The sequence below is a fragment of the Bos grunniens genome, chromosome 10 (genome assembly GCF_055505025.1).
Source record: "Bos grunniens cultivar Pamir isolate PY7600 chromosome 10, Bosgru_T2T1.0, whole genome shotgun sequence".
Lineage (NCBI taxonomy): Eukaryota > Metazoa > Chordata > Mammalia > Artiodactyla > Bovidae > Bos > Bos grunniens.
Window position 1 is genome coordinate 52,751,416 of NC_141174.1, and position 13,912 is coordinate 52,765,327.

The 13,912-nt window shown below is 44.2% G+C and overlaps 1 protein-coding gene across 1 annotated transcript; it reads left to right on the top strand.

Moving 5' to 3' along the window:
- The first annotated feature begins 3,866 nt into the window (after positions 1-3,866).
- On the top strand, positions 3,867-7,384 carry GCNT3 (glucosaminyl (N-acetyl) transferase 3, mucin type). The gene is made up of 2 exons (XM_086321269.1): positions 3,867-3,996; positions 5,582-7,384. The coding sequence occupies exon 2, from the start codon at positions 5,633-5,635 to the stop codon at positions 6,953-6,955; it is 1,323 nt and encodes a 440-aa protein (XP_086177395.1). The 5' UTR covers positions 3,867-3,996; positions 5,582-5,632; the 3' UTR covers positions 6,956-7,384.
- The last annotated feature ends 6,528 nt before the right edge of the window (positions 7,385-13,912 follow it).

Below are 13,912 nucleotides of genomic sequence, written 5' to 3' on the forward strand. Positions count from 1 at the left end.
GAGGTGAGTGTGTGTGTGTACGTGTATGCTCAGTCATGTGCGACTCTTTGTGACCCCAGTGGGATTTTCCCAGCAAGAATACTGGGGTGGGTTGCCATTCCCTCCTCCAAGGGGTCTTCCTGATAGAGGGATCGAACCTGTGTCTCCTGCAGTGACAGGTGAATTCTTAACCACTGAGCCACCAGGGCCCTCATCAGTTTCATTGCTCCGGACTTGAAAATATCTTTGTCCCCAGGCTCACTTGGCTTTATTGTATCTCAACAAGGCTAAAAGAAACCCACATGAAGGGATTAATTTCCTAGGTCTGGGTTCCTGCCTTGAAACTTGCTTGGTCGCCAGGTACTCTGAGACTGGGCTGTTCCTCCTTTCTTCTTCTTCTTCTTCTTTTTTTTTTTTAAAGTATTTATTTATTCATTTTACTATCTGTATTGGGTCTCAGTTGTGGCACTAGGGGTCTTCCTCGTGTTGCTCAGACTTTCTAGTTGTGGCACAGGGGCTCAGTAATTGTGGTACACAGCCTTAGTTGCCTGACGGCATGTGGGATCTTAGTTACCCAGTCACAGATGGAACCTGTGTCCCCTGCATTGCAAGGCAGATTCTTAACCATGGGGCAGTCCCCTGTTCCTCCCTCTTGCCAGTGCTGAACTTTCTCTTCAAGGCCAGCACGGAGTTAGGTGTGGAATCTGCTGTACTGTGATCTCTGCGGGTTGCCTGGCTCCTGATCTTCCTGTGTCTCTCTCCAGCCATTGTTTTCTCTCCTGAATTTCCCTGGGGTCAGCTTACACTTACCCCTCCTCCCTGCAGTGCTAATACTGACCACTTAGACGAAGAGCACAGAGAAGGGGCCAATTCCAGGTCTCTTCCCTGATCTACCCATCTAGCCACATCACCAGCATCAACATTTTCTCTTGATCCAGAGTTAAAGAACACTATTTGTACCCTCCTTGAGCTATTCTGTGAGAAAACTAGGCCCCATTGGAGACTACCTAACAGTAACCTTCACCAAGGGGCTGCGTATGCCAGCTTTAAAGTCAAGCTGCTCACTGTTGTTGTTCAGTCGATAAGTGGTATCCAACTCTTTGCAACCCTATGGATTGCAGAACACCAGGCTCCTCTGTCTCTCGTATGTTATCTTGCTTAATCTTTACAACAATTCAATAAAATGGGTATTATATATATAGCCCCACCTATATAAAGGAAGTCGTTGAAGCACAGAGGGATTAAAGAATCTGCCAATGAACACACAGCTAGAAAGTAACAGAGCCAGGATTCAGAGCTAGATCGCTCCTGCCAAAACCCAGGTGTGCCCATAACTACCAGCCACTTGGTGTTGCTAATATGTAGACTATCTTAACAAAATATATCCACAATTTGTTAATGTTCCATTAGCATATATTTAACAAATAAAAGTGGATATCTGTTTAGGTTACCTTAAAAATAAAATATTTAAGATATATCTCTATTGAAAGATTGTGGTTTTTTTTTTTAAATGGTAAAGATGGTGGGACTTTGAGGAGGTCATCAAAGCAAAGAAAGATATAAAACAAATTAGAAAGATTTTGCTACATCCAGATACTGAAGTAAGTGTTATCCTTTAATTGTTTTTGCCTCAGAGTGACCAAAGCTGGCAGAAGACAAGAGCTGATGGAGGGAGGGGGCATCAGAGGGGGCGCATATGACTCCATATGGCTGCCTGCCCTTGGTTTGTCTTCATCTATAGTCAGAAACCGGCAGTGCATGCTAAGTTGCTTGTCACCTCTGACTCTTTGCAACTCTATGGACTATAGCCCGCCAGGCTCCTCTGTCCATGGGATTCTCCAGGCAAGAATACTAGAGTGGGTTGCCATTCCTTTCTTCAGGAGATCTTCCCGACCCAAGGATCGAACCCACGTCTCTTACATCTTTACCACTAGCCTACCAGGGAAGCCTCCATAAACAGGCAGAGGAGGTTCCCCAAAAGGAAAAGACCTAAATTCCCGATGCTTTACTGGGGGCTGCGTAAACAATTCTCGTAGAAGGAAGGCAGCACTAACTCATCCCGGATATTACACTGTTGTCTTTACATGAAGCCTGCCCTTCTGGACTCACCTTTGTTATATGGGGAGTCTGCAAATCATGTTAGTGCTTTATCAGTGCCCCCTGTTACACTCTGCCAATAGGGGGCGCTGGAGGGAGGCTGGAGGCGGAACTTCCTGTTGTCTTTCTCTGTACATTGCTTATGTTAGCATCACCATGGCAACTCCCTTTTTCCTTGCTGTGGCCATTCCTTTACGTGCCTGCACTGAATCCGGTTAACAGTAACGGAGGACAGAGACACTAGGCTCTTCAGGAGAGGTCTGGATCTCAGGCAAAGAGGATCTCCGCTGAGCTCAGTGACCCAGGTACCATCTGCTTAGAGTTCCCATCTCAGAGGTCTGAGTTGCTCCTTATTGGCACCCCTCTTCCCCAGTTCTCAAGTAAACAGTTCCTAAGTATCTCCCTCCTTCCAGCAATTGCTGCTGCTGCTGCCAAGTCGCTTCAGTCGTGTCCGACTCTGTGCGACCCCATAGACGGCAGCCCACCAGGCTCCCCTGTCCCTGGGATCCTCCAGGCAAGAACACGGGAGTGGGTTGCCATTTTCTTCTCCAATGCGTGGAAGTGAAAAGTGAAAGTGAAGTTGCTCAGTCGTGTCCGACTCTTAGCGACCCCATGGACTGCAGCCTACCAGGCTCCTCCGTCCATGGGATTTTCCAGGCAAGAGTACTGGAGTGGGGTGCCATTGCCTTCTCTGGCAATTGCTACTTCCCTAATAATTTAGCATCGACTATCCCTCCCCTGACTTTCACTTACTTACTTGATACCTAGTTAAATTCTTTCCATGAAATTATTAATATTAAATTTGCTATTTCAAACATTTGATGAGGAATGCTGCGTTTTTGGAGGAGTGGCTTGAGGGTGAGAGAGACAAAGAGTGGCAAGCAATGTGAGCAGTTTTTTGTTTTTTCTTGGGTGTGGCATATGAGGATCTTAGTTCCCTACCTAGAAATTGAACCTGTGCCCCCTACTTTGGGAGGTCATAGTGTTAACCACTGGACCATCAGGGAAAAACCTGTCAGCAAAGTCCCTGCCAGCAGTTTTGAAGGAGGCATTTTTCACACTGTATTGCCAAAACCATCTATGACTCTCTTGGTGTTATCCTTTGTTCAGACTGCCAAGAACCCTAGAGTCTCAAACATTAGTGAGGGAGATCTACAATTTGGAACCTCAAGGATCTTTCTACAGCCTAAAGATTATTAACAGTCATGGAAAAGCAAATGGATTTTTTGTTTGTTTTATTTTTTTGAGAAGTTTCCATGAAAGAACAAACTCTGTTTTTTACTTACTTTTCCCCTTCAAATAAAACAACAAAAGAAACAACTTTGAAGGTCATTTTTATTGCTTCAGTCTTTTTTTTTTTTTTTTTTTGCTTCAGTCTTCAGGGAATGTAAGGGGAGTAATATCTGATCTCCAGGTCAAAAGAAGGCGAGGGCACACCTGTATGTGTTCATGGTTCCTTGTTAGGAGGGAAAAAAGCTTTCGGGTTCTTGCATGAGTATTGACAGGTTATGAATGATTTTGCAGCAGGAGAGCATGGCTACAAACTGGACTGTTCTGGATCAAAAAGCTGCTTGCCTTCTCAGACACTGCCAGCATTTTTTTCTGCTTGCTCACCTCCCTCAGCGACTCGTTCTTGCAAATATGATCCTGAATGATATATCTGAGCTTGCTCTCTTATCTGAGAGCAGGAAGCTGGGTGAGTGACGGAGGCACCTGCTGGTCTTTACTTTACAGAGATTAAGGGAGGAGCCTGCCACAGTCTCTTGGATGTCCTGTGGAAGTTAGAAAACATATTCTGGAGAGGCTGAAAGGAGACCAGGAGATATGGTGTTCATGTTCGCTTCCACAGAACCCGACCCTTGGAAAAAGAAACACACCGTGGCAATAGATCTTCCCTAGATAGGACAGAAGCGATTAAAGGTGAGTTTTCTTTATTGTTCATTTTTCCTTCCTCTTAGATTTCCATAAGTTATCCCTCAAGTGGATACAATCTTATGCATCAAAGGAGATTGTGATAAGGGAAAAGAGTTATTGCTGGAAGGATATGTCACATTTTGTTTCTCTTTCTCACCTTTTAGGAATTTTTCCCCCCCTATAGTATCTGGTTTTCTTTGGTACTAAGTATCCTAGTGATTCAAATAGACATTTAAATACATACTTTTTCATATTCTTTTTCGTTATGTTTTGTCACAGGATATTGAATATAGTTCCCTGTACTGTATATAGGACCTTGTTTATTTTTTTACCTAGTAGTTTCTAAGTACCCTGTATTATATTTAAAATGTAACTGTGGTGGAGGAACAAGAATCAAGCTTACAGACAGACACACACACACACACACACGCATGCACACAAACTGGGGGGGACCAGGGAATATGGATGAGTCCCAGATTTGCTTCTTATAAGTATGTGGTATTTGGCAAGTTATTTAGCTTCTGTTTTCCTCTCTATAAAAGAGGCTTAATAATACTGTGTCTTAAGCACGTTGTGAAGATCCAACAGGACAACGTAAAGAAATACTTCTGACTCATAGAAAGCACTCATTAAATACTGATATGCATAGCTCCGTGTGTCTCTGTGTGTGGATGGTTGAGTCGCAAAGTCGTGTCTGACTCTTGCGACCCCAGGGACTGTAGCCTGCCGGGCTCCTCTGTCCATGGAATTCTCCAGGCAAGAATACTGGAGTGGGTTGCCATTTCCTTCTCCATGTGTGTAGATATATTTTATTTATCTATGTTTGGCCTCACTGTGCAGCATGTGGGATATTAGTTCTACAACCAGGGATTGAACCTGCACCCACTGCCTTTGAAGCGTGAAGTCTTAACTACTGGACCACCAGGAAAGTCCCTGGATAGACTGTAAATCTGAGTCGACTGAGAGTTATCTATATGAATCACTACAATGTATTTTTGGAATTATGTTCAATTTTTTGTACTTGTTTAAGAACATTTTCTTTAAAGCATGGCTAAATGCTATATCTAACCAGTGAATTATGTGTGGTGAAAGCATCTAAAATATGAACTGTCAAATAAGACCAAGAAGTGAACTTTATCTTTTAAAAGCACTTTGGATTTCTAGAACTGAAGGTGAGAGTATGAACTTCCTGTCTTTTCTGTCTAGACCAATCACAAATTCTGTCCTCCAGATAAAAGCTATTTTAGACACAGGGTGGTAAGGTGTGGGCAGAAGTCCTCTCTTCCTTGGAATAAAGGGTGGGGACTTCCTCTTACTCAGTACTCCTCCACAACAGCAGGTACCCAGGGCTGCTTCCTTTTCTCTTTCCCGGGTGGAGGTGGAGCCAGTCCTAACTCCAGTCCCAGCATGATCAGCTGGTTTGCAGCATCAGGTTACAGATCTCCATCCACAAGGGTCCTAGGCAGGACTTGACTGAGGATATTTGTCTAGAGAAGAAATCTATCTTTGCCATCACTCTGGAGTTGAACTTGATGTTCCTTGAGGATGTTCCGGATTAGTTTGTAACTAAAGGCATTTTGTTCTGTCCAAGGATCTCCTCCTCCACCTTCCCTGTGCCCAAACTCTACTGATCTCCCATCCCATGAAGATGACTGGGTGGAAGAAGAAGCTTTGCCGGGGGCATCATCTGTGGGCTCTGGGCTGCTATAGCCTGCTGGCCGTTGTTGCTCTGAGGCTTTCTCTCAGGTTGAAATGTGATGTAGATTCCTTGGATCTGGAGTCCAGGGACTTCCAAAGTCAGCGTTGTAGGGACGTCTTGTACAAGAACCTGAAGCTGCCAGCAAAGAGATCCATCAACTGTTCTGGGATCACAAGAGGGGACCAGGAAGCGGTGGTCCAGGCTCTCCTGGACAACCTGGAAGTCAAGAAGAAGCGGTTGCCTTTCACTGACACCTATTACCTCAACATAACCAGAGACTGTGAGCAGTTTAAGGCCCAAAGGAAGTTCATACAGTTCCCACTGAGCAAAGAAGAGTTAGACTTCCCCATTGCATACTCGATGGTGGTCCATGAGAAGATTGAAAACTTTGAACGGCTGCTGCGAGCTGTGTATGCCCCTCAGAACATATACTGTGTCCATGTGGATGTGAAGTCCCCAGAAACTTTCAAAGAGGCAGTCAAGGCCATTATTTCCTGCTTCCCCAATGTCTTCATGGCCAGTAAGTTGGTCCCAGTGGTTTATGCCTCCTGGTCCAGAGTGCAGGCTGACCTGAACTGTATGGAAGACTTGCTCCAGAGCTCGGTGCCATGGAAATACTTACTGAATACATGTGGGACAGACTTCCCCATAAAGACCAATGCCGAGATGGTTCTGGCCCTCAAGATGTTGAATGGGAAGAACAGTATGGAGTCTGAGATACCTTCTGAGTACAAAAAAAATCGCTGGAAATACCGCTATGAGGTGACAGACAGACTGTACCTAACCAGCAAGATGAAGGACCCTCCCCCTGATAATTTACCTATGTTCACGGGGAATGCCTATTTTGTGGCTTCTCGAGCCTTTGTCCAACATGTCTTAGAGAACCCCAAATCCCAAAGACTGATTGAATGGGTCAAAGACACCTATAGCCCCGACGAACACCTCTGGGCCACCCTTCAGCGTGCTCCATGGATGCCTGGCTCTGTTCCTTACCACCCCAAGTATCACATCTCAGACATGACTGCCATCGCCAGGCTGGTCAAGTGGCAGGGCCACGAGGGAGATGTCAGCATGGGGGCGCCTTATGCACCCTGCTCTGGAATCCATCAGCGGGCCATCTGCATTTACGGGGCCGGGGACCTGCACTGGATTCTCCAGAACCATCACCTCTTGGCAAACAAGTTTGACCCAAGGGTGGATGATAACGTCCTGCAGTGCTTAGAAGAGTATTTACGTCATAAGGCCATCTATGGGACTGAACTTTGAGCTGTACTGTGGGCGGATCGCTACCCAAGGGCCAGGGACATGTGCCAACATGCCCAGGGCGTACTGGTACTGTGTGGGGTGGGGGACGAGGGCTGTGGAATTCATGGCATCCCCCAGGGTCAGAGGGCTGCTTTTGGAGTGTGGAGAGTAGATATGCTGACTTGCAGACTGCTTCCCTGGGTGAACACTGACTCAGCCCACTTCCAATAGCTCCTTCACACACTTTCTCGCTGAGTTCATAATACGAACCAGCTGTCTGGGCAAGTGTGGGAGGAGACCCTGGATTTCAGTTGAATTGGTATTGAGTTTTCCACTCTCTAGAGGTGCCCATTCCTAATAATTCTAGGCTTGGTAGTGGGGAGGGGACTTTGATGGACAGAAGGCCTTCTGTTTTGTACTATTAACTTAATAAATAGCTTTTGATTAAAATCTCTACCTCTTTTTTTTTGGCCTAGTAAGCCAGAAATAAAACCGTGAAACTGTTTCTGATAACTCTTGGTGACATTTGAAATCCCCGGTGGCCAGCAAGAGAATCACCATTATTCCCTAGTGATCATGGCAGGCTGTATAAATGGTTGATGCACAAGAATGTAAAGCCCCCCTTGTTTTGTTAACATTGCCAGTAAAAAAGCCAGGGTGATTTAACCAATGTGACCATCCATATCCTTACAGGAAAATTACAGCGCTAATTTTGCAAGCTTCACAGCCAAAGCTTAATGTTTCATAACAAAGATTGTAGCAGCCATTAGGTAAGGTCATCGTATAATTTACTGTCAAAACTGGGACTCATTTTAGTTGGCGGGGGCTGGGTGGCCTGTAGTATTAATGATTATTTAGATAACAAGAATAAACTAGGTCTAGTTACTCATCTTTATGCCTCTTGAGTCAAAACTCTTATTTAGGTATGTGAACGGAATGGTCACTGATTTTGTGGTTTATACATTTCCTTGGGGGAGACAGTTGTGTGTGTATGTTGTATGTGCATTCTCTGCCCCAGCCTTCTGGCCACCTGCCCAACAAATGTTACCCAGTGAAACAGTTTCTTTTCTAAAGCTCCAGGGATAATTATCAGGTTGTGTTAGTTGCTTAGTCATGTTGGAGTCTTTGCGACCGTTTGCGACCCCACGGACTGTAACCCGCCAGGCTCCTCTGTCCATGGGATTCTCCAGGCAAGAATACTGGAGTGGATTGCCATTCCCTTCTCCACAGGATCTTCCCAACCCAGGGATCGAACCCTGGTCTCCTGCATCACAGGCAGATTCTTTACCATTTGAGCTACAGGGAGATCTCACTTTATCAGAAGGCAATTAGCTGCAAGTTATATTCTTCTGTGATGAGGAAGTGATCTTTTGTAAACAGATAAGTGTATCTTGTATATGGTAGAACTGGTTTTCTGCATACAGTACATTCTGGAAAAGTGATTTATACACCAGTTTGTATAATCTGGGGCTTCCCTGATGGCTCAGTTGGTAAAGAATCTCACCTGCAATGAGGGAGACCCCGGTTAGATCCCTAGGTTGGGAAAATCTGCTAGAGAAGAGAAAGGCTACCCACTCCAGTATTCTTGGGCTTCCCTTGTGGCTCAACTGGTAAATAATCTGCCTGCAATGTGGGAGATCTGGGTTTGATCCCTGGGTTGGGACGATCTCCTGGAGAAGGGAAAGGCCATCCACTCCAGTATTCTGGCCTAGAGAATTCCATGGACTGTATAGTCCATGGGGTCACAAAGAGTTGGAACACAACTGAGCAACTTTCACTCACTCACTCACTTGTATAATTTGATCCTGCAATGAGCCTGTATTTCTTCATTTCTGAGTTTGATTCAGTTCATCGAGTGTTCTCTCACAATCAACTTCCCCAGCATTCCATGTACCCTGACATAGCTATGACTGTCTGGCACAGTGACTTTTCTAAGTTAGTGATTGCTTCTGTAAGGTTGTATTCCTTTGATAATGGGCAATGCACCACCTTACCTGCACTGTTGCAGGGTCCTCGTCACCTTGCTCTCATCATGGAGATGACTAATGAGTAGTCAGTTGCTCTGCAGTGAGCCCTTAAGGTCTGTCCTTAGCGGCAATGACTGTAGACCTCTCCACCTATTAGCCTTTTGAATGTCCTTGGTCCCCCTCTGAGTGGGCTGCAAGGGGGCAGAGAAGTTTCCAAGTACACATGTCCTGAAAAAAGAACTTGGGTCTTTGGCTTCATAGTCAACTTCCTCTTTAAATTTTCATGTGGGAAAAAAAGTATGTCTTTATATAAATACATTAAAAAGATTAAAATGTGAACTTATCATTTTGGGGGAACAAGCTTATACATTCAGGTGAACAGGAAATGCTCTTTATTTAATAACAAACACAAGGTCTTCATATCATAAGGGTCAAATTTCGCCCTCCTTAGATTAGTGTATTTTAGAAATTGTACAATTAAACCAACCCATCTGTTGATTTTTCCTTCTCTCATATCTGTTTCTATACCTTATCTCTGGAAAGGAAACATCCTATTGATGAATTGAGCAATTGTGTTTGTATTCCTTTAGAAAGCTTGAATTTCCTCTTTTGATTTGTGGACTGTTGATAAGTGTTGTTTTAATCACTATATTTTTGCTGCACACTCTGCCCATTGTAATATGCCCTCTTGATTTTGTGAAAATTTAAGAAAAGAAGAAAAGGCAGTTAATCTTGTTTGGAAACAGATGATATAATTTATTTGGGGAGAACAAGTATTTGAATTAAAAATGGACAGAATAATTAAATCCATGGCCTGCCTTAAGTACTTCAGCTGAACTGAATTTATCTACTGTGACTTCTTTCCCTTAGTTAGCCAGTCATTACAGAGATAGAGTTCCCATCTCTATGAAGCTTTGAGTGTATGACAAGCAATGGAATAGCTCATTCATTCATTCCACAAATGTTAATTAAGCTCTTACTATTTGCTAGGCATTGTTCTTGACACCAGGGGTAGTGTAGTCAATAAAACAGACAGAGATTCCCATGCTAATGTTGTTCACATACCAGTGGGAAAACAACTATAAACAGTTAACATATATGTATATTAGCAGGCAAATGCTAGAGAGAAATTGAAGGAAGTGAATGAGACCTTCCAGTGGGGAGGAAAATTTTAAATAGTGTGGTCAGGTCAGGGAGGTTACATTTTAATGAAAAAATGTAACATTTGAGTAATCATCCGAAGGAGATGAAGGAATGACCCGTGAGGATAAATGGGGGAAGAACATTCTAGGCCAAGAGGAAAGACTTGCATAGCCCTGAAGCAGGAACACACCTGTCATGTTTAAGGAACAAGGAAACTGGTGTAAATGGAGCAGAGGAAAGGGAGGGGTGAAAGAGTTAAGAATACAGGGGAAGAGGATGTATCCTGATGGCTTTTGTGACCCATAAGGTGGACTTTGTCTTCTCTGAGAGATTATAGGCCACTGGAAGGTTTCGAGCAGAGGGCTGACATGATCTAACGCTTGAATCCTGCACTGAGGACAGATTGGCTGGCTGGGAGGCAGGGGTGGGGGCAGGGAGGCTAGTGTAGAGGCCAGCGTGCTGATCCCAGCACTGCAGCAGTGGCGAAGACCCGGGTAGCAGCAGGAGAAATGGTCAAAGTGGTCAGATCCTGAGAATGTTTTGAAGGATCAATATGAGAGTTTGCTGACAGATGGAGTTTGCTTATGAGAGCAGTGGAGGAGTCAGGGATGACTCCAGTGGTTTTGTTCGGGTGTTAAGTTTAGGAGGACAGGGCTACCATTGACCAAGACAGGCACACTGTGAAAGAGTGGTTGTTTAGGGGAAGACCATGGGTTTGACTTTGAAGATATAAAATTGAAGATGCCTATTAGACATCTGAGAACAGATGCTGAGGGGATGACTGTGACAGGAGTCTGGGTTCAGGAGAGAGGTCTGGACTGGAGACACTTAACCTGGTGCTCCTCGGTTTATATATCATACAAAGCCATGAAATGGGATGAGAGCCCCCAAGGAGTAAACAGAAATAGAAAAGAGCCTCCCAGATGAGTTCTGAGGGCCTTCCGAAATGCAGAGGTTACGGAGGTAAGGAGGAGCCAACAAAAGAAGAGTTGGAGGGGAGCAGCTGGTGTAGTAGAAGGAAAGCAACTGGCTGCGCAGTGTTCTGGAACACCGACTCGGGAACGAGGAAGTGGACGACTGTGCCCCAAACCACTGAGAGTCACTTAAAATGAGAATGAAGACATGACTATTGGATTTAACAACGTAGAGCTGGCCTTGATAAGATCAATTTTTTTGTGGTGTTTGGAGGTGAGCATATGATTGGAGGTGGTTCAGAGAGAATGTTAGAGCAAATCTGGCTTTGGCCAGTATAGATAAATGTTTTGAGTTTTGCTTTAAGGCAAGAGGAGAATAAAAGTAAAACAATGGAAGGTTAAGAGTGTTTGTCCTAAAAATTAGAAAAGTGATAGCATATTTGTTGGTTGATGAGAAAGATCTAGTCTAGAGGAAAAGATGCAGGGATGAGATGGGTTACCTGCCAGAGTGACATCCTAGTGAAGAAGATGGAGTTGTTATGTAACGCACAGGAGAGGGCCTGTCTCTGATGGAAGCACGGATGACAGTTCACTCACAGCAGCAGGACTGAAGGCAGGATAGATGGACTCAGAGGTACATAGATGGGTCAATGTGGTGGTCTGTAGAGTTTGTGGAGTTCTATCCTTCTCTTTAATTAACATTTTATTTTAGGTATAATATACATACAGAAAGGGGGATTCCCGTGGCACAAGAATCTGTCTGCCCAGGCGGGAGATGTGGGTTCTATCTGGGTTGGGAAGATTCCCTGGAGTAGGAAATGGCGACCCACTCCAGGATTTTTGCCTAGAAAATCCCATGGAGAGAGGAGCCTGGTGGGCTATAGTCCCTGGGACTGAGTCAGACACGACTGGGAGACTGAGTATGTGCACATACACACACACACGGAAAAGTACAAAAATCCCAAATATATAGATTATAATTTTTACAAAGTGAACAAATCTGTGTAACCAGAACCCTGATCAAAAATCAGAACATTATCAGCAACCCAGAGGGCTCCTGTGTCCCTTTCCAGTTACCACCTAGGCTGCAGCAAAGATAACCAGACATTGAAACCCAGCAGGACCCTGCAACGCCCTTCTGGGCACAAGCCCTTCTGTGTCTCCAGTTCTTGTTTGTAGGAAAAGCTTTCCCTCCCTAGGTATTCCTAAAATTTAAAAGAGCAGACTCGAATTAATGACTAGAGAAAATAAATGTGGAAAGAAAGAGCTTGAACATTGGAGTCAGAGGACTTCTAGTTCCTCCTGAAGGGAGGTAGGTAACAGTCTGATACATATCTTTGAATTGTCCTGCAGAAACTAAGACTCACATCTGGTGGAGGATCACAAGATCATAGACCCCAGACTGGTAGAACCAGAAGATTGACCATTAACATTCCTGAAACCTCATCCAACCTGATCACTCATACTGCAACCCTCACCTCTCAAGTTGCCTTTAAAAACCAAAAACCATTGGGAACTTCAGGTCTTCTGAGTATTTAGCTGCCCAGTCTGCTTGCTTTTGTTGTTTGGTTGCTCAGTCATGACTGACTCTTTTGTGACCTTTGGCCTACATGTTCATGGTTCATGTGTCCATGGGATTTCCCAGGCAAGAATACTGGAGTGGGTTGCCGTTTCCTTCTCCAAGGGATCTTTCTGGTCCAGGGATTGAACCTGGGTCTCATGCATTGCAGGCAGATTCTTTACCATCTGAGCCACCAGGGAAGCCCACAAATAATAGTACTTTCCTTTATCACCATCCTGTGTTAGTGGATTGGCTCTGCAACATTCAGGTAAGTGGATCCAAGTTCTCTAACACCACTGTTCTGTGACCTGTTTTTGAATTTTTCTAAGTATTATGTTCTCTTTTGTTTATGACTCCTTAAACTCAACATTTTGAGTTTCATCTATGTTGCATGTAGTTGAAGCTCAATGATTTTCACTGCTGTGTGATATTTCCTATGTGAATATACCATAGTTTTATCCATTCAACTGCTGCTGAATATTTGGGTTAACTTTTATGAATTGTGCTCTATGAACTTCTTAAAATGTTATATAGGGAATATATGTCTACATTTCAGTTTAGTAGGTATGTAGGAGTGAAATTGCTGGGCCATAAGTTATACACATGTTTACCTTTAATAAGTACTGTCATCGTTTTTACAACATGATCTACCAAAATAACTCCCACCAGCAAGGTGTGAAAGTTGCATTTGCTTCATTTCTTTGCTAATATTACTAATCTTTTTCATTTTAATCATTCTGGTGGGTGCTGGTGATATCAGATGGTGGTTTTAATTTGCATTTCCCTACTGTTCAGTAGCTTTTCAAATGCTTGCCACTTGGATATTCTGAAGTTCTCTTTCAATTACTTTTATTTTGTTCAGGCTTCCCTTGTAGCTCAGTTGGTAAAGAGTCTGCTTTCTATGCGGGAGTGAGTGAGTAAAGTTGCTCAGTCCTGTCTGACTCTTTGAGACCCACAGACTGTAGCCTACCAGGTTCCTCCGTCCATGGAATTTTCCAGGCAAGAATCCTGGAGTAGGTTGCCATTTCCTTCTCCAGGAGATCACCTCGACCCAGGGATTGAACCCAGATCTCCCACACTGTGGGCAGACGCTTTACCATCTGAGCCACCAGGGAATGCAGGAGACCCGGGTTCAATTCCTGGGTTGGGAAGATCTCCTGGAGAAGGAAATAACAACCCACTCCAATATTCTTGCCTGGAGAATCCCATGGACAGAGGAGCCTGGTGGGCTGAAACAGCAAGATGATTTTATGAGGAAATGGGGAAGAGATAGTGGAGGTTTAAAAAGAGGAAAATGTATTAAATGTTTCAGATTGGGAACTGGAAAAGAAACCAGGAAAAAAAATGATGCCTGGCAGCATTAAGAACCCATTGACGTTAGGGAAAGTGAATA